Source organism: Pelmatolapia mariae, linkage group LG7 (genome assembly GCF_036321145.2).
Source record: "Pelmatolapia mariae isolate MD_Pm_ZW linkage group LG7, Pm_UMD_F_2, whole genome shotgun sequence".
Lineage (NCBI taxonomy): Eukaryota > Metazoa > Chordata > Actinopteri > Cichliformes > Cichlidae > Pelmatolapia > Pelmatolapia mariae.
The window spans coordinates 21,430,011-21,452,445 of NC_086233.1; the positions used below are offsets into that span (position 1 = coordinate 21,430,011).

The 22,435-nt window shown below is 40.2% G+C and overlaps 2 protein-coding genes across 9 annotated transcripts in view; both read right to left on the minus strand.

Moving 5' to 3' along the window:
* The window catches only part of nup214 (nucleoporin 214), a 29,869-nt gene extending 18,382 nt beyond the window's left edge, over positions 1–11,487 (minus strand). For 4 of the 7 annotated variants that reach the window (XM_063478426.1, XM_063478424.1, XM_063478425.1 and 1 more), the window contains exons 1-15: positions 11,334–11,487; positions 10,449–10,644; positions 10,154–10,308; positions 9,826–10,024; positions 9,662–9,732; positions 9,505–9,568; positions 9,196–9,299; positions 7,065–7,171; positions 6,827–6,893; positions 6,218–6,341; positions 3,542–3,700; positions 1,144–1,660; positions 926–1,053; positions 721–809; positions 178–264 (exon numbers count right to left, since the gene is read on the minus strand). In XM_063478426.1, the coding sequence (XP_063334496.1) occupies positions 178–264; positions 721–809; positions 926–1,053; positions 1,144–1,660; positions 3,542–3,700; positions 6,218–6,341; positions 6,827–6,893; positions 7,065–7,171; positions 9,196–9,299; positions 9,505–9,568; positions 9,662–9,732; positions 9,826–10,024; positions 10,154–10,308; positions 10,449–10,644; positions 11,334–11,375 (2,109 nt within the window). In that variant the 5' untranslated portion in view covers positions 11,376–11,487. The remainder of the gene's footprint in view (positions 1–177; positions 265–720; positions 810–925; positions 1,054–1,143; positions 1,661–3,541; positions 3,701–6,217; positions 6,342–6,826; positions 6,894–7,064; positions 7,172–9,195; positions 9,300–9,504; positions 9,569–9,661; positions 9,733–9,825; positions 10,025–10,153; positions 10,309–10,448; positions 10,645–11,333) is intronic. The other 3 variants (XM_063478428.1, XM_063478427.1, XM_063478423.1) reach the window with 1 other exon arrangement.
* Positions 11,488–12,618: 1,131 nt separating this feature from the next.
* Positions 12,619–22,435, minus strand: part of LOC134630777 (nucleus accumbens-associated protein 2) — a 31,453-nt gene continuing 21,636 nt past the window's right edge. For both annotated transcript variants that reach the window (XM_063478429.1, XM_063478430.1), the window contains exons 3-8: positions 21,647–22,417; positions 19,969–20,145; positions 18,503–18,608; positions 18,177–18,274; positions 17,564–18,064; positions 12,619–17,469 (exon numbers count right to left, since the gene is read on the minus strand). In XM_063478429.1, coding sequence (XP_063334499.1) covers positions 17,393–17,469; positions 17,564–18,064; positions 18,177–18,274; positions 18,503–18,608; positions 19,969–20,145; positions 21,647–22,417 — 1,730 coding nt within the window. In that variant the 3' untranslated portion in view covers positions 12,619–17,392. The remainder of the gene's footprint in view (positions 17,470–17,563; positions 18,065–18,176; positions 18,275–18,502; positions 18,609–19,968; positions 20,146–21,646; positions 22,418–22,435) is intronic.

Below are 22,435 nucleotides of genomic sequence, written 5' to 3' on the forward strand. Positions count from 1 at the left end.
AAAGCATTCTGATTGACTTCCACACTTGATATGGTGCATTTCATTTTATCACTTTCTTTTCTCTACAGGCTCAAGAACCCATATATTAGAGATTTAAAGCATTCACTCGACAAAACCAGCATTTCTTTTCCCCACAAACCACTGCTACATGGCACTACAGTACATGATATGTCTCACCTCCTCCAATATGCCAGCCATGATGGGATCAGAGTCTTTCCTTTGCTGTAGCTGTTTCTCCAGGGCCTTCACACTGACACCCGCCTGCTTTTTCATGAAAAGTATATCAAAAGTTACTTTTCACTGTTAGCAACAAACACAAAAAACAGTCTGAACTAAAAAAAAATATATCAAAATGTCTGTCATCTGATATTACTTTTAATCTGTCAGTTTCACTTTGTTTTAGTTGAAGTCTGTTGCCAGTAGCAACCAGTTACTGCACAGTTAAACAGAAGTTTGTTTTGTGTTACTTTATTTAGGATTTGTGAATATATTTTTTGCTGCAATTAGTTAATTGCTTACGTATCCAGGGCTCTATCTGACAACGCCTCCTTTGGAAGTGACCAAATTTAACACCAATCATCATCATCATCATTTTGTGTCATTGGTGAATTGTGACTAAAAGGTTGTTTTCTTAATCTATTGAAAAAGTCTACCACATCACTGAAAGAAACCTATTTGATATAAGAATAGTAAACTTTCTTTGCTGCAAAGAGATCAGACCTGTGGAGCCTGGGTACGGGTCTGGACAGCAGGAGAAGGTTTCTGGACAACTGCTGGAGAGACACTGGTTTGAACTGGATGCACTGGAGCTGATACACATTTGGAACAACAGACAACATGCATTTGCAATTAAGATTCCAAGAGGACCTTTGTAAGAAAAACTACAACATAAATTTGCATACATTAAATACAACACCTTTCTTACCTAAAATAGCTGGTGGTTTGCTGGCTAAAGAAGGAGGGGCAGTTAAACTACTGGAAGTTGTGGCAACCGTTTTGGACAGTGGGGAGTTAAAGGAGAAAGGAGGTTGTGTAGTCTCCACTGTTGAAAATCTTTGGAAAAAGCAGACCAATTTTTAAACATTTAGACAAAAATCAACATCTTAGGACTAATACTGTGAAAAACATGTGATAGTTCAGTACCTGTCATTTAGATTCAGTTTCACTGCAGACTGGGACACAGGGGTGGCAAGACTCTGAGGAGTTAGAGCTGGTGCTGCTGATGGTTTAGCAAGACTCTGAGGAGTTAGAGCTGGTGCTGCTGATGGTTTAGCAAGACTCTGAGGAGTTAGAGCTGGTGCTGCTGATGGTTTGACAGAAAGGTTGTTGAAAGAAAAAGCTGAAGGTGCAGAGGGAGTGTCAGAGGGAGGTTTAGAAGCAAAAGAGAAGCCGGATGATCCTGAGCCAAAAGGTGCAGAACCCCCCAGGGAGAAAGCTGAAGGGCCTGAAGTGGAGCAGGTAGTTGGGATGGAGAAAGTGAAGCCTGATGCTGCCGATGACACAGGAGCTTTTGGAATAATGCTGAATGGTGCAGCGGCAGAAGAAGTAGCAGGGGACAGAGAACTGGAAGCAGCTGCTGGAGTAAGACCAAGGCTTGGAAATGCTGCTGGGGCAGATGGGATTGAGGCAGCAATTTTGGGTGGTTGGGTTGCCAAAGAGCCTGTGAAAGAACAAAAACAAACAAACAAAGATTACTTTTATTTGATCTCATCACATTTTAAGCAGAATTTTGTCTACAAGCGCAAGCTTCTACTAGTTAAAAAAAAAAAAAAAAAAAAAAAAAAAAAAGTGGAAAGGTGAAAAAACATTTTTAAAATCACATTTCTGACAGTTTTTAAAGGTATCTGCAGAAATGACCCCTTTAAGAGTGATTCTGACTGAACGAACAAAAAAAAAAAAAAAAAAAAAGCTGTTCATAAAATAGAAGGCACTTGAGAAAGTAGTAAAAGCTCACTGCATGGTAAAAACAGTTGGTCACATTTAACAAATGTCAGTGAACATCATGTGAAAAACAACAAAAAAATTAGAGAAATAAACTCTTTACTAATTATTACTAGAACCAACGATACACTCCACGGCTGCTATATTAGGTACAGCCTGCTAATCCAGGGTAGGACCTTTTTTGTCTTTAAAATTACTGTGGGGTTTTTTGTTTTGTTTTTTAAGAAAAGGATGCCAGAAACATTCCTCAGATTTTGGCCCATACTAAAATAACAAAAATCACACAGTTGCAGCAGATTTGTCAAATCATGATGCAAACCCTCCACATCCCAATGGTGCAATACTGGACTGAGTCACTCCTGGTGACTGTAGATTCCATTTGAGTACATGAACTCAAGAGATCAGATGAAATCAGGTGGAGATTATCTGAGCTTTGTCACATGGAACTTTGTTTGCTGGAAGCAGCCAGCAGATGATGGCTGTACTGTGGTAATAAAGAGATGAATTGGGTTGAGAACTACTCAAATTCCAACACTCCCATCTGAATATTGGAGCAAAACTTAAGACTAAGACAACATTTTTTCCAATCTTTTATTGTCCTATTTTGGCGAGTCTGTGTGAATTGTAGGCTCAGTATCTCAGCTGACAGGGCTGGCAAGCGCCATGACCTTCTGCTGCTGTAGTCTATCTGCGTCAAAGTTCAACATGTGCATTCAGAGATGCTCTTCTGCATATTTTTGGTTATAATAAGCAGTTATTTGAATTATTGCTGCTTTCCTATCAGCTCGAAGCAGTTTAGCCATTCTCCTCCAACCTCTGGTATCAACAAGGCATTTTCACCCAGACAACTGCTGCTCATTTTGCCTTTTTTTGCATCATCTGAGAGACGGTTGTGTGTCAAAATCCCAGTAGAGCAGCAGTTTCTGAAAAACTCAGACCAGCCCGACACGCATCAACAACCATGCCCTGTTCAAAGTCACTGAAATCACTTTTTCTTCCACATTCTGATGCTCAATATGTCTACATGCCTAAATGCACTGAGTTGCTGCCATGTGATGACTTGTGTTCAGTTGCTATTTAAGGGGTTGTATGAACACAGTTTAAGGCTATTAAACATTTAAAGACAAAAAGAAGACATCAAAATCAACAAGAGGGATATATTCAGAAAATCTGCTTTTTTAAAGTCAGTCATTTTGTTTAGTTTATTTAACATAAAAAAAAGAATGCTGTACTCACAAATGTACATTGATTAGTGTGAAATTATGTCTTCCAACAAACAGGTGCATTCTCATGAACTTATAAACTTCGAATTAATCCATCAAAATACATAGGAGCAGGCACTGGTTGTGGAAGTCTCTGTGTTCCCTGACATTTTGAATACAGTGGCCGAGCTGTACATAGAGACAAATCTATGTGCATTTCAGCCACATACACAGTACGTTATAAGTTACTTTAATTTAAAAAAAGCACAAATAGTCACTTCAAATCCCCAAAGGAGGAGCTGTAACAATTCAAACACTATGCAATCAATACATTATCTTATTAGGACATTGAGGAAATATTTTAGGCAAACATCGTTCCAATTCACAGGTTTTCTTACCAGGTTTGGGAAGTCTTTCCCCTTCCAAGGCCAGGTTAGAAGGAGCCACGACTAGCTGCTTAACCCCTGGATTGAGGTTGAGTAGAGCAAACGGACAAAGTAATCCCTCTGTGGAAAGCATTAGCATTGTGGGCGCTGGGGGCAAGGTCTTCTCATCAGCTTTATGGGAGTGGAAAGATTGGATATAAACAAAGTCAGACACTGAGCAGTTTTCCACACAATATATTAAAAATCAAGTTTTAAGAACATTTGAGTACTAAGACAGTAGGTTAGCGCTACAGTTTTCTGACTGAAGTTGGAGCTTTACGCCCTCTAGTGGTTAAAAAAAAAAGTATCCAGTCTTCTTTTCAAAAAGATACTCCGGTCAGTTACAGGGACAACTGTCCTAAGATTCGTAATTCGGTAAAAGAGTAAGATGCCTTTCTCTTCTCGCCAAACCCTGAAACATTTTCTGCTCCTCACACCCACTTTCTTGCCCTTTCCAAAGCCTTGCAGTATGCTGTGGGCTGCAGAGAAAATGGCAAATCATGTCTAAACCACCATTCAAATAACGAAACTGACTATTCACGACACAAATTAAAGATGCATTAGTCAGAGTTGATACTAGTCATTTCAGAAATGCCAAAAAAGTACACTGAACACAGTCCTCTTTGTTTTCTCTGTGACCACGTTGTATATCTAAAACTACTGTATTTATCAAGTATAACTGTTCATGAGTGCATGAAAAAGTGTTGCTTTTTCTGACTGTGTGATTAATATCCACCGACTTTGCACCTATTTGACCCATGAGCTACATGCATGATAATCAGTGTCAATGTACACACACAAATACACACCCAAACTGACAAATAAAATGCCAAGAAATACACTTGAAGAAGCGGTGCGATTTAAAGTTTTAGACAAAAAGAAAGCATACACCCCCACCCCACCCAAAAAACTGTATCTAATGCTTTTCTGTTATGAAACTAAAGTTTGAAAGCTTTAGAGACGCAAGCAGAGAGAGGGTGAGAGGGAGCGAACAGACGGGAGAGGCACACGGTAAACCTCATCAGCATTCTGCAACAGGATTGTCTGGGCTTTGTTGTTTGTTATGGTCCTCTAGCTTGTGTGAGCCATTTTAATGAGTGCATTTTTCCCTACAGATAACTCCCTCCTACTCTCCCTTTGCTTTTCCAACCTAATGTCTAACTTTAGATCAAGGTTTTGATCAGACTACAATCATGTCATAATGTTGCTCAAATTGCAGGGTTTTTTTCCCTGTAATGGGGAGGGAGGGAATCGTAGAGCGAACAGGAAGAGATGTGACTAGACAGCAACAGCAGCTCTACGTGAATGTCTGGCAGACTGGGCCAGTTAAGATAAAACAGTGTACTGAGACGATAGCTTATCACTATTCTTTACACATGCTGCAATACAGCACTGCGGTGAATGCTGTATGCACACAGAAACCTGACGGATTTAAGCTTCACTGGCTCATTAGGGGACTTCTCACCAGAAAACATTTTAAAGTTGAAACAAAGGCAAGGGAATGCGCTACAAGAGATAACACCGACTAAATTAAATTAAACTAAAACTTAAAAATGACCAAATGAACTTTTGTCTGGTGGCAGAGGAGACGTGCACCGTCGCCTATCTTTAGAGTGTGGTAAGAGGGCTGAATGATGTTTTTCACACCGCAGCTGTCTGATTCTTTAACAAGAGACTGTCACTATGTGTCTTGGTGAAGAAGAAAAAAGAATTAGAAACTATGCGCCCACCACAGTCAACCAAATATAATGCGCCTGTCTCTGCTAAAAGAAATTCACTCGAAACTAACACGAGCCTCTGTGTTTTGCTGACTTATGGTGCGATCGAGTCATTAATTCCTCTTCCATCCATTTCCACAGTTTTCTGCTGACACACAAGTTAGAAGACAGCTCACTACTGATCACCAGACTCACAGCGTAAACACAATAAATCCATGGTGAGCACTAACACTACACTGCTTCGCCAGTGTTCAAAATGCTGCATTACTTTTCCCACACAATCCACACGTTTTTCCAACAGTGCCGATCCAAATTCTTAGAAGCTTTGACTACCATGATAGAAAATGTCAAAATCGTGATCCATGATTATTCACTAAACTTGAATGTTAGCCTTAATGATATTTATAAATCTCACTGTGTTGGGTCTCATTTCTAGCACCAGCACTGTGAAAGGTGTACATCTACGTGGCAAGGTGCCAGATGAGGTCAGGGTTTTGTTTTTGTTTTTTCAAAGTGACTTTAAGCAGAGACACCAACATTGTAATGATTTTTTATTTACTCATTTTTTTAAAACCCTGCTTTGTTTTTTGGGATTCCATTGAGTCAGGCATTACAGTTGTTATGTCTGTTAACATTTGCTCAATCAAATGACAGCAGTATTTCTGTCAACAACTGTAGCACAGACAGATCACCTTTACTGTACTGTACGCAGACTGGTCAAGCTTATTTGACACAGTCAACAAGTCTGATATATTCTGAAATAACATGAATCATAACCCAAGTCCTTATGAAGGTTATGCCACAAAAAGAGAAACAAACAAACAAAAACAAGGCAAAACAACAACAACAGTAATAATCTTTATATATATGAAATTAACTTCTGCTCAGACAAGTGAAGCAACTAAATACATAAAAAGTCATATTCACTTACTTATGTGGATTTCCTGCTGGCTGGTGTAGTCTATAGCTAAGCCAAGTGGCAAAGTGTCTTCATTTGTTTCAGTCACTGGAAGCTCAGCCCTGCTCGAATCTTCTAGGAGCCAAATTTCCCACATCTAAAAGGGGTAAAAATAAGGCATGGTCATCACCATTTACAGAGAGTAAGTATTCAAACAAAATCCAAGGAAAATTAATAGATTTGGGGGGGGCAGGGGGTATTTACAGTTTTTAAAAGCATCAAGTCTAATTCACTAAAATGCTGAAGCACTCAGATAAAATTATTGGTTTACCTAATTGATAAAAATTCAGCAAAAGCACAAGTTTGCTCAACTGTCACCAAAAAAGTCAGGTAAGCATTGGATATTTGACCTGGTGGGAGCTTAGCTAATCTAAATTATTTAGAAGGAAAGTGTTGTGACTGAGTAGAAGCTGCTGTAACACTTATGCAACCCTCCTCGATTTTTTGGAAGCATTTTACTTTAACCGAGTAAAACAAACAGATGGGAGACAAAGTAGAAAAATGACAATACATTCAAGACCACTTTCATTTATCTCTACATTTAGACAAACCTAAAACATTTTCACACATTTTAGCGTTTACCTTATCGTCTTGTCTGGCAATGACGCTGACCTCAATGGAAGCTGCTGATGCTGCAAACACAAGGTCCCTGGATGAAAGAAAAAAAATAAAATCAATGAGACAAAGCTTCAATTTACCATGACCTTAACATTAAACAAAGCGCAAAACTTTCAGGGCATAAACAATGCATTTTAGCTTAAAAGTAATCAGGCTTTCCGGTCACTGTTGGAGCAAATCTATCAGTTGGGATCGGTCTTACCAGTCCTCTACGTGACTGAGGAAGTAGTGGTGCTGACGCTCCGTACAGCTTCCAAAAACAAATTCACCAAAGTTCAGAAACTTTGGCTCCACTTTCTCATCCTTCTTCTGTAAAATGAATAAATAAATAAATAAATAAATAAATCTAGAGTAGAGAAGTGGCATACTTCAGTAGCACTGTAATTTATGTCAAAAATGTAAACTCCAGAAAAAGAACCCCAATATGCATACAGTAATTTATGTGCATTAACCTGTCAGCCAGTGACATCAAACTGTGTCTCAGGGTTGGGGTTTTATTGTGCTAAATCTGCTTTCTGTTAAACAAATTTAATGTGGATGAGTAGGCCTCAAGAGTCTTGGTATACAGACTGTAAAGCTGTCTGACACACATACAAGTCTGAGCTTTATAAATAAAACTGATTGGACATTAACACTGTTAAATGCCTTGAGCTACCCACGGGAAACAGGTGCAGCAATTTATTGGAACATCTGCAAACAGAAATGGAAATACAGCATATAACACACTTTGTACAATTCTAACAAGCTTGAAGGTTACAGTTTGGTATTACCACCTTTATTCTTCATCACAGCCTGAACTCTCTGATGTAGTCTTTTTTGTGTTTTCTTTAAGTAGTCGCTTAAAGGGCCATTTAAAGCTCTTCTTTGGATGTTGGTTGCGTTGTGTTAAATTTTCTGTTAAGATGATCCCACACTGTTAATGAGGAGGTCAATCCATGACTGATATAGGGTTGCCTTTTTCAATTTACACACAAAAACATTCCTCTGAAAATGGTCAGATACAAGGACTGGACAGGAAAAGAAAATAGTGGAAAAGCAGCCAATGTCCAAAGAAAAACCTTGAAATACCTTCAGAGAGCCTGCATAACGCTTTCTCTATCATTAAAAAAAACAAACAAAAAAAACCTACAAGTCTAGCTGACTGGAAGCAAAATATGAAGAAATGAGTGGTGAGTCAAGACTTTTGCACAGTAGTGTAAATATGAGAAGAAAAGCCCAATTATGGTCAAAGCACTGGTCACAGCTGTGATGTCATCAGAGCAGATCTACATACACTGAAACCTAAGGGAAGCCTAAGAAATAAATAAATAAATATATCACAGATTCATAGGAATAAGCAAGTTTTTTGTTTTAAATCTTTGTTTCTACCATCTGGAAATCTATGTTCCTTCACAGATGTGTCATAGAAATGTCTCCACTGACTGACCCACTTGCACTCTCATGCCTCCAGACTGGTTGTGCCAGGCATACAGGAATACTGTATGCAAAAATGTTTTTTTTTGTACTCATTGCAGCCAATGGCAACCACTGAGCTACCTGATAAATGTTCAAAATCAGGAGAAAAACAAACAAACAATCGACACTGTTATTCTTTGTTTTTCTTCTGTGGTCATTTTCTCTGCACTGAAACATTTCTGTATTAATCCCTGTTTAATTATTAAAACCTGTATAAAGCTCTGGAGGCATAAAACACTAATGATGAACAATTATATGTTCTGATGATCAGTTTGCTGGATCATTCCTGCTCTCTTTCACTTCACGCGGGGATGATGTGAATATTTCTGAATAAAGATGACTGCGATCAAACGACTTGTAGATTTCCAGATTTAAAAGCAGCTCTAATGAATTCCTAACCATAATCCAAATGTATTTACGTCAAGCATAAATAGACAAATATATTTGTAAACAATGTTTAAAAACTGCTGTGCATTTATATTTTAAGTATAAATTGAACTGTTACAGTTTGAACCAGGATTATCTTTTTCACACACTTCACAGATCAATAACTAATCTGCTAGATACATGTGTTTAACCCTGTTACTTGCATTGTTATCACTGTCAAGTTACTGATAAATAAATAAATTTTAAAATTTACGTGATAAAACTTAGAAACGCAAGCAAGGAAAATTCAAGTTTGGTAAAAGATGAAAATGTGGATAATAAATTTAACTCTCCATAACTGAGCTGCAGTGATGATTTTTTTCCCCCGATACCCATGAACGGTCTTAACTGAGCTTCATACGCTGATCAGCAGTCCGACCGTAGAATCAGTCTGTTAAACCTGATAAACCCAGATAAAAACCTATCTAAAAAACGATGCCTGGCATACTTACAGGAAGTGAGATCAACACTAGCTCAGGGGGGGTCTCAAGTGAGCCATCTCCAGCAGCATATGCTACTGCAAACACATAGGTTTTCAGCCACAACACATCCACAGCTGTGAGAGACAAATAGGAAAGAGAGACAAGACATTGGAACATCAACAAAACAGCAAGACTCAGCTCCTCCTTTTCCTATACAATTTGAAATATTTTATGGAATCACTGCAATCTATTACTAATCTATCACCACCAAGATAAAAACCTTAGTGTATGGACCATTTTCATAGTTTAATTTTATATACATAGGTATGGCTACCTTACCTTTCACAGTTTCGCCAGGGGTGAAGAACTGTGGACATGGGATAACTTTCTTTTCCTCCAGTCCCTTTAGAACAGAGGAGAAAAAACTGTTCCTGTAGCTTCCAAAGACTGTTAAGCAATTTGCTTTTAATTCAAAATTCTTATTATTATAACTTACTGGTGTATATTGTGTGACTGTACCATCCATTTTTCCAGCTGCAACTTGCTTTCCCTTTGGACTCCAGCAAACTGTGGTAAACAAAGCAAGTAAACGACTACTGAACCACATCAGCGATATGGACTGCAGATAAATTTAGCAATTATGTCAAGAGTGTCACTCACTGCAGGTAATTCCACTTGAAGAAGGCAGCCTGGCCTGCACATTGACACTGTCAGTAACATCCAAAATCATTATACTGCCATCAGAGAGGCAGACAGCCAACACAGACACCTGCGCAGGATTCCACTTCAGGTCCTGCACTAAGACGTCAGGTGCTACAGCTGGCTGGTGGGATGCAAATGGTAGCTTCTGTAGTTTTCCCTGGAAAAGCAAGGAATACAAATTAAAACAAAAATCAGACAACATGATTACATTTAACAGACAAGGTGAAATTTGGCAGCAGGTGTTCGACTGTGTTAGCACATTAGGTAGACAGACTGAAATAACTACCTTGTTCATGAACGTGCGGACATCATAGAATGTGAGCGACAAGCCAGCTTCCTCAGACATGCCACACACGGACAGTGTGAGCTCATCACAACTGAGAGCCACGTGGTGCAAAACTAGTTCCAGGGTCACTTCAGCCAGTGCTGGTATTCCTTTGACTAAAATAGGGGGGGAAGATGTTAGTGGACAGTGAAACTGCAAAAATTAATGACATAAAACATGTGGTGTATCAGTCATGACAACATTGTGTTTTTAACCTGTCATTATTGCACTATTTAAAACTGCAGTGTATTCATACCTATTTCGTTGGAGTTGCCATCACCTTTATCAGCAGCCAGAATATCTCGAGTTAAGTACACTTTGAAAGTTCTGTCAAGCCCCACAAAAGTTAAGCCATATTTATTTGAGATGGCAAGGAGGCTGGATCTGTCTTTTGGCAAATCTTCGGTGGGGTCAAACACTCTGACTTTCTTCATCTGACGAAACTGAAAATCCTAAAACGAAAGGCAAACACTTTCATTTCATGGTGACCTGTTATGAACTGTTAACAACTGTGGATCCACTTCGGTAAATGCAAACGCAGCGTCTTCGAGACAGAATAATACATACTTTAAATAAACATTGTTGAGAAGATAGCTGGAGAGCCTGAAGGGTGATCTCAAAGCCAAATGTTTGTAATACCTCTCAATTAGAACTATGCTAACACGTTACCATATCGTGTTAGCTATCGGTGCAAGGCTTGTTGTAATGTTACAGCAATATATAAAACTTAAACAAAAAAATGCAATGTGTGTTAGAACACGTTATTTTACAAATACATAATTTAATACGACGAATCCACCCAACACAGCGGCGTTTAACTTTACAAGCACAACATCACACCGGCTACGGTGCTAACCCTAAGTAGCGGGCTAAAATATGGCATGAACAAAACTGCCGTAACTACTTTTAATTTAAACGCTTTTAAACCGCTGTGAAAGTCTTTAATGTTTTATCGTATCAAAGTAGTCATTACAGTTCAGTAAATATCGTGAGGATAAGGATACCTAAACCAGAAAACATAACCCACGACAAGTGGCTTGTTTAGCTAGCCAGCTAGCTAAACTAGCCACTACATTAAGGATGAACTGACACGGTAACTTACACATGCTAACCTGTCAAGTCAACTTTAACAGAGACATACCTTCATTTCCCTCTCAGGAGGGGAGTCCGCATCGTCACTCATTGTGAAATTTTGAGGGTTTTTCTTCCAAAAGACCTGCTGTATTCGTTTATTTCTTGCTAGTATGTACCACAGAAAGTTTTGGTTAGCTACATCAGGACAACTAAACACACGCCGCGCGATTTTTCCGTAGAAAAAACAAAAACCAGCTAGGATGACGAGTAGATACCAGAGCAGCTTGAGAGAACACGAGCTCATACAGTCGAGTATGTTTAAGAGTTGCAATTAAAGGTTGAATTAAAAGCATATATATATATTTATTATATATAATTGAAGGTATATATTTTATTTTTTTAATAGTAAGTAAAAAAAATGCATAAAAGTTATGTTTTTGTGTGTATATATATATATGCGCATATGCATACAGACACACACATAACTTTTATGCATTTTTTTTACTTACTATTAAAAAGGTCACACTTTTTACAGTAATAGAATAGCATTTTTTCCACCAACAAAGTGATTTCCATGAGCCATTAACAAAACTTATAATAGTGTTGGCTAATAGTTAATCTATAATTCTACTGTTCGAAGCTTCAGCATAAATTATCTAAATGGACTGGTGGCTATCAGGGAATGGAATAAAAGCCAGCAAAGCCAGCAAATGAGAGCTCTGATTGTCCTTCGAGGATCCTGGAGAACTATCCTTGAAGACTAGTTCAAGAATTTACAAGAGTTCAGGCTGTGTTCAAGGAGAAAAGTAGTCATACCGAATACTGACTTTCAATCTTGTTAGATCTGAACACATTCTTTCGCCTCACATACCATATATTCATGCGCGTTTCAATAAACTGCTGCTTCTTCAGTCTTTCTCATTTTCATAGCAAAATAAATTTAACAAAATTGAAAGAATGAGGGGTAGCTTAATAAGAGCCCCCCATACATATAAATATTTATATATCATAAAGATGAAATGCATAGGTTAAGATGGTTGATTTGGATCGATCCAGTGTTGCCTGCAATTCTAAACCTGTGCCTTTATGAAATAAAACTGGCTGTATACTGTATGTTACATTCATCTTTGAAGGAACTCCAGTGACTCATCCAGCAAAATTTAACACCATTTTAATGACACAAGCATTTCACAGCTCAGTGGCACAGACAGTGAGAATTATTATTGTCACTAATTTGTCTTCTTTCTGCTGGAATCTCATTACTTACATGTTTGAAGCCATGCAGATCTACAATAAATCGCAACTTCCAGTGCATCCTTTTGTGCAAAGAGACACAGAAGACAGTATATGGTGAAGTAAGGACTTTTATTAGAAAGCAGATTTTTCTGTATTGCATTTAAAGAAATTGGGTACTCTTGGACTATACAACTTAAAACTGGTGATGGCAAATATGATGGGAATGAAAGGTAGATTACATCAAAAGTGGCAACTTGCATTTCTGTTGTATATATTATTGATGCTTGAGTCAGAAGGCGCATAAACATCTTTTTCATTTGAAACAAAGCGGCATCAACACTGAAATTGTCCCATCCCAGTTTGCCTGATCCAAGCCCAGCTGATAGTGAAGAACATTACCATGATCGGTGTAGGGTTGTTGTCCATCAAAGGGGGTTATCAACAAAACCTGGGCTCAGGACCACGTCCAGAACATGCTTACCAGAGCATGACAGATATGGTCCATGTCCAGCTCTGTTTGCAAAGCACCAAAGTTTGACTCAGTCCTGGTTTTAAAGACACACACTTATAACCAAGAAGGCTGGAGATAACATCACCATGTCCCTCTACTCTGGAAAGGAAGCTAGCACAGACCGAAGCAAGCTGAAGAAAGACAAAGCAAACAGCAAGAGCACATAGCAAACCATACCATATGTCCCATAGTGCACTTTGGGTCTCGTTCCTATTCTGATTGTCAGCGCTCTGAACACATGGCTTTAAAAGTTGCATTTACTCCTCATTTGCCTAACACCCGGTTGCTCTCAGTGTTTTTCCTTTCACCTTTCCAAGTAGTTCTAAAGTGCTGGCGTTATGTACAAGGACACGTAAATACACATACAAACCTTCAGTGCATTTTCTTCTGAGTGTGCTGGGCTGTGAACACACTGAACTGTGTACTTAGTCTCTGTATTCCACTCTTTGTCACTACTTTGCTGTCATTAATACAAGAAATTCAGCTTTATGCAAACATTCAGCGAAAGGCCAGGTTGTATAATAAAAAAATCCAGCCCTGCTCACCACAGGACACCTCGATCTTTGTTTACTAACAGTGACAAGAGTTATTCAGCATAAAATACATGGTGCATAAAGATCAGAGGTTTCATTGGGTTGCGGTGAGTGTGCGAATGGCATGCATTTTATGGTACAAGTGTCTCTTTGCATATAAATGTATTGTTTTTCATGATGAGCCAGTCACTGGAACAAAAAACTACAGTGTCCGTGTGGGGGTGAGCAGAGCCCGATGCAAAGTGAGGAAGAAGTTATTTGCAACAAAATACCCTCTATTCAATAACCATCCAAGAAAAACAAAAAGTTTGATATAAATGAGAAACACGTCCGATACATAACATACATGTAACTGGACTTTTCTCTTTTGGCCACGTCAATCTTCCCAAGGGTTAGCCATGACATTCTCCATTTATAGTGCAACATCGTTCATTTACCCTGCACAAGAAAAGGATCCAACCCCAAGCGGTCTTAAAGGCTTATTGTTCTGTTTTGGGGTTTTTTGATGGCTTTGTTTTGCAGCGGGGCAGAAAAAGTGAATGAGCTGGTCAAAACCGGCGCATGATAAGGAAATCGTGCATAAAAAAAGAAAGATAAAACCCCCCCCAAACAACAACAACAAAAGCCCGCCACACCTTAAATGTGATTAACTGATGAACAGGTTTGACTATACTTGACTATACTACGAATGAGATTTCATTTGAATTTCTTCCAAGGGTGTTCAACCAGATTTCTTAAGAGCTGTGCTGTAAATATGTAATACTGGGCTGGTGAGCCAACATGATGGAAAACATAAAGCAAGAATGTAAGGTGAATAAATGACTATGTTATTAATATCATTTATTAAAATAAAAGATTACTAGTTTTTAATTTTAAACTCAAAAATGGCCAAAAAAAAAGTGTTATCTGGCTATATTTAGTAGATCCTTGGTCCTGTTTGCTTCTGAACACAAAGTAATGGCATGCATCCACACCCACACATTCACAGTCTAAGGCACTGCTCCACACCCCTTTAATACTACAGTGGAACATATCCATGTTTCCCACCCGTTATTATTTACTGCTTTATTTTAATTGCAGCTGATTTCATATTCCCCATGTATTTAGTATCTCTGCGAAAGTCCTATTCAAAAAGATCAAAATCAAAGATTTATTTTACACAAAAACACACAGAGAGAAATATTAAATACAAAGAATATCACACTAATTGCCCAGTTTACTAACTGAGTAGAAAGGTTTCTCTCTCTCTCTTTTTTTCTGAAGCTATAACAGCTACTTTCTATATTTTCCAAAATAAAGGCTACACATATTCATTTCTCAAGTCTGTTACTCTGACTGGCATAACCAGAAGTGATCAGACATTTAAGTGGCTCAAATAGACAACTGAATATTGTTTTCTTTTTTTACTGCGAGAAAAACCTGTAAGAATAATAAACATATGATATGAAGGTACAATTTACAAAATCTGTGTTAAAAAAAAACCATCAAACAGAGGGAAAAAAGCCTGCACTGCATGTGAACCTTGCTCAGTTTTGCACATAACGATGTTCACTACACTGGAAGACCTGTTCGCAGTTTGAAAAAAGGAAAAAAAAAAAAATCACTATATCAATAAAGCTTTAGGTTTAAACACCACCCAGCCTCACAGTCGGTATTAATTTTATATTATGGCATATTTTGAAGAATTTACTATACTCAAATCAAAGCTTGGACCCTCACCACAACAGTGCTACAGATTACATTCATCCATCATCCCAGCCATCGTGTCACAGTCTTGTTTTATCTACGGCAGATCGCACTTATTCCCAAAGAAAATAAACGCGCTATAAACCTTTTTGTTACTACCTAGTGCAATTATAACCCTGTGTTTCTTGTGCAGGGCCATCTTAAAACTTCCCCTAACAGACCCTGAAACAAGAGCAGAAACAGAGACTAGTCTGGCCCCGCTCATGAAGTGGCACAGCATATATTTTGAGAATAGCATTAGTACTAAGCCTGTCAGTTCTTAACTTAACCTATCACATCCTGTAGCAGAAACCCACTTTCCCCAAAATGTTGGTGGCTTCTCTTTTACTTAAATGAACGGTCTTTTCTGTGCTTTCGTTCGCTGATAGGGGAAAAAAAAGATATAGGGAAGATCTATGCATGGCACAACGAAGAAAGGCTGTGTGGCAAAAAACAGATATCAAAAGAAGAAATCAGGTATGACGAATGCAGGTTTAAAGTCCCTGTTGGACATTGCTTTGCTCCCCCCACCCCCCTTCCAAAACGTAGAAACAGTCATTGTCAGAGAGACTCGTTTCAGGTGTTGTCCTTACAGCCTCTCAATTAAAAAGGTCCACGTTACCTCCCTCAGCGTCTCGCCTCTTTACCTTCTCTTGAGTGCAAATGCAATAAGCCAGCATAAATTGCTCGTATAAGTTTGATTCAATAATTTACCCACCCACCCAAAGAAAAAAAGAACAAACAATAAAACAAACAAACAAACAAACAAACAAACAAACAGCCAGGTAGGAAGCAGGACTGCGTAGTATCGGTGCATATCACACCACCACCACTACATCATCGAGGTGGAACAGTGCTTCTCTCTAACATTCGTTCTTCTACCGCCCAGTGTAGTGCACTTCTTTACTACTCCATATATCCAGTCTCCTCTGCTCATGGGCACAGCACACTCTTTAGTTTAAAAAAAAAAACCAAACAAAAAACAAATAAAACAACAACAACAAGAAATTCCAACTGTTACTGTGTAAATCCTGGGTCACAGCCCGATCAGTTCTAACATGCGTCAGACTGCGGTCAGGTCCAGCGGGAAACGGAGAGAGTCCTCTTTGAGCATTAACAGCGTATCTCGAGGCAACGGCAGCTGTTATCTTATTTCAATGCAGGTTTGTGGCTTTGTTGGTGTTTTTTTTCCGAGAATTCTTTGTATCCACTGTTTGTATGAATGCATGCAAGCTCGGATTTTTTCTTTCTCTCTCTCTTTTTTTTTTAGTGCATGTTCATGTTCAAGTCTCTCTCTGTATCTCCACAAGAGAATGATTTTTACCCAAAGTTAAAAAGCACTGTTTTTTTTAGACCATGTATTCTGAATACATTGGCGCAGATATTCAAGGCTATTATCCACGGGTTAGGAAATATGTCTTATCTGTATGCATGTGTGGTTGGGGAGGAGTGGTCTGGAGCAGACACAGGCATCACATTGACAACCTAATTCAACATGTCATGGGCAAATATGCGTGAATAAACAACTCCGTGTGATAGAGTTGTTTTTAGACTGTGGACTATAGACATGACTGATTAAAAAAAATGTGATCATATAAATGATGGGCCTATTTAATAGGGAGAAAACCGTTTTGTTTAATGGAGCTACCACAGTACATGGCCTTAAATTGCAAAACTGTTGTTGCTATACATTCATACACGTTCAAAATACAGTAAAGTAACATAAAGCGGTCAACATTGCTCTTTCCAGATCTGTTTTCCCCAAGGTTACACGGGTTAGTTTCTGATGCAGCTTTCCAAGAAAATGGAATCATTTTACAAATCAGTGTACCACACCGGCAAAGCAGCTGTTGCTTTTGTATTGCACTTGAATGATGAATCATTACAGCCATTTGTTCTGCTACCAGGCCTTTGTAATAATGCTGCGGATGCCAAAACACTGAGTACATACTGAGTGTACCAAGAAACGGGCGGAGCAGAAAGAGTCGACTTTCTCAAAGTGCTAATGCCATGCCTGTGTCTACTTCTAAGAACAGTGTTCTGCTTCCACTAGCGGCAATTATGGGAGCACGCAAGCACACGTGTGCGCATGCATGTGCGACAGATTCCTGTATAGTAAGATCAGTGAGTGCGGCTTCTTGTGCTGAGCAAAATTCCCGTCGAGGAAGCACAGAGGAGGAGGAAGAGTGGCGGACGAGCTGTTGTAAAAGAGCAAGCAAAAAGAAAACGCTGTGATTTCACAATGTAAGAGACAGCCTAAAAAGGACATTCACTGTCCGTTCACCCTCGCACCTTGTCCAAAGTTTTCTGCTTCCTGCTCAGCCGGCGTGTCGCCACAGTTGCCTGCCTCGGCTCCTGGGATCGCCCCCAGTGATCTGTCTACACCCTCTAACCTAGCTTCATCCTCATCTTCCTCCTGTTCCTCTTGGACTGCTCCTTCGCCTTCATCTTCAGCTTCTGCTCCAGCCGCCCCAGACCCGGGGCTGCCTTCTGTCAGGGGTGGGTGAGTCCTGAGAGGGTCCTTACGATCAGGATACAACCTTTGCTCTAAGGTCTTGAAGTCGGCCTCAAAAGTGAGGGGTAACCCTGACTGAGGGGCACCCAGCGTCAGACCCAGACCTATAGCAGCGCTCATGCCCATTCCTGCACGGTACACATCCATGCCATCGGGCAGCATGGACTTAATCTTGGGCAACCATCGCTTGCGGACCCGCCTCGCGTTTGTGCACATGTCAGCAGCAATCACATTCATTTCACTCTCCTTGAAGTTAGGGTTGAAATTTTGACAGTAGACTGTAAAAAAAGAAAGAAAGAATACAGCAAAAGTCAGCGTGGCACAAACTGCCCCCCTTTGAAACTTCCTTTACTTCTATCAAGTATGAGATGGTTTGGACAATAAACCTACGTTTGACAGCGTTGAGGACCCTGCTGTCCAGGGGTTTCCTGCTGGGATCACTAGTAGAAGAGCGAATGCCCGTCCCACAGCTATTGGCTAAAGTGTTTCTGCAGGGATGCAAAGTCAACACCAGGGGGCAGAGTCAGCAACAGGCACATACAGTAGATAAACATGGGAGCACACATAACAAACCGCATTGCACAACATGGCCACAGATGGAGTGTGAAAGTTGGTTTGTGACAACAGCAGTAGTGTTGGAGTCATACACAGAAGTCAAGCCTAAGAGTCGAAATACTTAAACAGTTTGTTCATTATTTGCACATTTTTCTGCTCACCTGTCAAAGAATGTGGCTAAGAGACGGCGGAGCAAGACTTTGTGTTTGATGCCGGCACACAGATGACAATTCATCAGCTGGCCTCGAGTCATGAACACTTGTGTACCTGTGTGGGAAACAAAGAAAAAAAAAGAAAAGAAAGAATCTTGTGTGAAACACGCTGACATTACAGCATTTTTCTTTATCTTTGAAGGCCCTCCTCTCTTTGCTCCTTTTATTGATCCACTTTGTAGCCTTTTTCTACATTTGAAGTCGAAGTTTAAGGAGATCTTTAATGGACTTAAACAAAATGGAGTCAGAAATTAAAGAAGAGGAACAGACGGTGACAAAAGCAGCACACTATTAAATTACTCGGTTTTGCTTTCTTTCCAGCGTCATCCCTTCCTCAGCAGTGCATGAGCCCTTATACCAATCGAGTTTTGGATTATTCACCACGACTTGCGCATTATTGTGCTCAGCTCTCTGTGAATTACGCTGGGAAGTACTCAGATGTCGTTCTTTTGTCTGGAGAGATTCGGCACCGAATCGATTTAAGGTTTTCTGTCACGTTCCTTTGTGGAAGCTGTATTACCTACACGGTGAGTTGTACCTGTTCTCTTTGAAAGTCTCCGGTCTGAGTGCCAAGAGCGTAATGTGGGAGCCAGACCAAAGAGTTCAATTTTTGTCTCATCGTACCAAAAAAAAAAAAAAAAAAAAAAAAAAAAGAACTTTCCCCTCATACTCTCAGAGCTCTGTAAGGACCATTTGGTAAACTCCCGGCAGGCAGTCATATGCTTTTTACTCCAGAGTGACTTCTGTCTAGCTACTCTTCCATAAAGACTGATGATATCTGCAGAGATGGTTGGATGGGTGCAGAGATGGTCCTTCTGTCTCAGCCTTAAATCTCTGCAAAGAAACTTGCAGCTTTATTTTAGCATTTTCAGTCTGACGGACAGAGACGTGGCGCCGGCTTCCTGACCCTTGCCTGATCCGTGGATTAACATGGGTCAGACAATGTTTTCCCAAACAGCCTTTTAATTAGGAATATGAATTCAATTAAACGGCACTGAGTTGTAAACATAATTTAACTAAACTGTCTTAATCAAATTCTTTAGCACTTATGCATAGTCATAGAATGAGCAGTAATTCTCTGGTAGGAGTCTCATATTGAACAAAGAGGGCTGATTACATGCAGTTGACCCTTACATTCACTATGAATGAAGGTCACAGGGCTGTGGGTAAATTCTCTAAATCTTTGCCCAAGCCTCATTTAAAAGATTTCGGTAACTTTAAACTCTGACAATGAGCTCTCTATCCTCCTGAATTTATGACTTTAAATTCATTTAGTTAAATTCATTTTTAAATCCAATTTCAATATCTTCCAAACTCACTTGGTGTGTAAGCGAATCCTGGGAAATTCTGCAGGGGTAAAATGTTAGCATCTAAATGTGCTGTGAGTGACTCGTGATTGCTTTGTGCGTGCCTACCCGCCACCAGCTCCAGCTTCTCTCCAGGGTCCCCCTCAGTATAGAGCTTAGGATGGCAGCGGTAGCCTATCTGGCTTATGAGGCTTGCAGGCAGCGCCACAAGGTCCCTGCGGATCAGCACGCAGTTGCGGTTCTCCAAGGACAAGGGCATCGACGCCATCTCCGGCTTGTCTTGGACTAAAAAAAGAGACAAAGAACCGAAATGCAAACTTTATTTAAAATCTCACATCATAAAAACACATTGGTATCCGTCAGTTTACTGGAATAAAAACACCCTAAACAAAGTTGCTTTCCACGCCTACCCCTGTGTATCCACACCAAAATAGAAGCTATAAAATTTAATTAGTAAAGCAGGTTGGGGTAATCTCATACAAGTTTGTTGTGTTTCATGAATGTTTTAGAGCATTTGCAGATGCATCCTAGATAAGTCACTGTGCAGCATCAGCATCTTTAGTTTTGGAGGGGGGGACATATCCAGAGCTGAGGGTTGGGTTCTTATTCAAAAACTCTTTTTTTCACCCCAAAACCTCTAAGACAGCTTGTGAGTGTATACACATGCACACTCGTCCTGCACGCACACACACACGAAACAAAATAAATTAATCCAATAACTGCCACACGCGAAAGGTGTAGATTAATCAATTTGTATGTGCAGACACATCTGCGCGCGTGCGTGCACACACACACACACACACACACACACACACACACACACACACACACACACACACACACACACACACACACACACATATAGGAAAGATGTGCATGGTTCTCAAATATCCTACAATGTCACCCTGGGGTGCTCTGACTGATTGCAGATAGAGTGGATTTCATAAATATGTGAAACCCTAGAATTTGACAAACCTCCCTTTGAGCTGCAGGATGTGAAGAATGAAGGAGAGCAGAATCTGTGTGTATGTGTACTCATGTGTGAGTTTATCTCTATCCATAGGTACCCCGTCGGTGTGTTTATGTGAATGCAAACCATTTACACCTGCATGTATTGAAAAAATCTACACCAGTGTAAAAAATGTGGCAGAAAGCCATAATGAAAAGCGGTCTGGTCCGGCTGTTGTAGCTGCGATAAGGAAGATGTTGTTGGTCACGAAGCACTTCAATCATAACTCCATAAAGCTATCTTTAAGCTGAGAGAACCCCCCACACACACACACATGCACACACACAAACACACACACTGGAAGTACAACAACCTGCTTTTCAAAGATGCGCAGGACACACGATGCATAAAAGATTAAATAAGGTAACTGGGATGAAATGAATGTGCATCAGGTTCTAGTTTTTTTGTTTTGTTTTTTTAATTTTTTGCACAACGCGTAACAGATAAGAGGTCTGGAAAAACCCCACATTTATAGTTTCTCCAAGTCCTCTCGAGTTTTACTTTGAGATCGCTCTGTTATCAAATTAATTTCCTCCATATGAGCCGAGGGCAGCTGAGAAAGTAATGCACCAAATCAGACTTGACATGACTACAAATTTAAAGTTGCCATTGAGACTTTATCAGAGTCCTGGACTTTGGTAGTACGTGCTTTAAGGATCGAAGTGCTGTAAAATCAGGGGGTGTGTTGTAAGCACAGCTCCTTATGGCATGCCACTGTTGTTTCATATACTAATAAGCATTGTTAAGGACTTTAGAAACATCTAACACAATACTCACTCCCGTAGGGATTGGCTGAACGTCCATAAAGATGACTGTAGGTCTCCTCGGTGATCCCATCGTAGGGCTCCTCCTCAAACTCCTCATCCTCGTTCTGGTAGGACGTGGGACTGTCGGTTGTGGGCAGACTGGAAGCTCCGGGGCTGGACCTGTCACCGCCGGCTGCTCCTCCTCCTCCAGCTCCACTGCCACTAGTCCCCTGGAGGGTGAAAGTAGGCATACCAGGGATAGGGGTCCCTCCAGCTGTTGTGTAGAACAGCGGCCCGGCCCTCCCCAGTCTACTCCCAAGCTCTGAAGGCGAAGTCTTACTTGGCGTTGAAGGTACAGTCAGGGGCAAGGGCTCACCTCCTTCAATTTTAATCTTACGCTGCGGTATGAGCAGAGATGAAGACCATCCCGGGGTCCCTAGAAGGGCAGCCACTGCCAGGCCGTTGCCATTATTACAAGGACTCTGTGGCTCAGATACCGTTTCTTCTAAGGACCCCATTGTCTGCGAGTCACAGTGAGGTGAGTTTGCCTTAAACATTAGGTCCATGCCTTTTTCAACTATATGCTGAATTTGGAGGTAGCCAGCTGTGTACATGACCACCAGCTGTTCACTAGCTGCCATTGTTAGCTTCCCTGTGTAGCAGAAAGTGAGGATCTGCTCAAAGCAAGCAGGTGTGACTGAGGAAGGCAACTCAAACTGGGTCTTGGTGGAGCTGCTGAAGAGGTCACGAAAGTAGAGGCTGCTGGCGGCCAAAACAGCCCGGTGGGCTTTGAAAGCCTGGCCTGGTTGAGGGAAAAAGA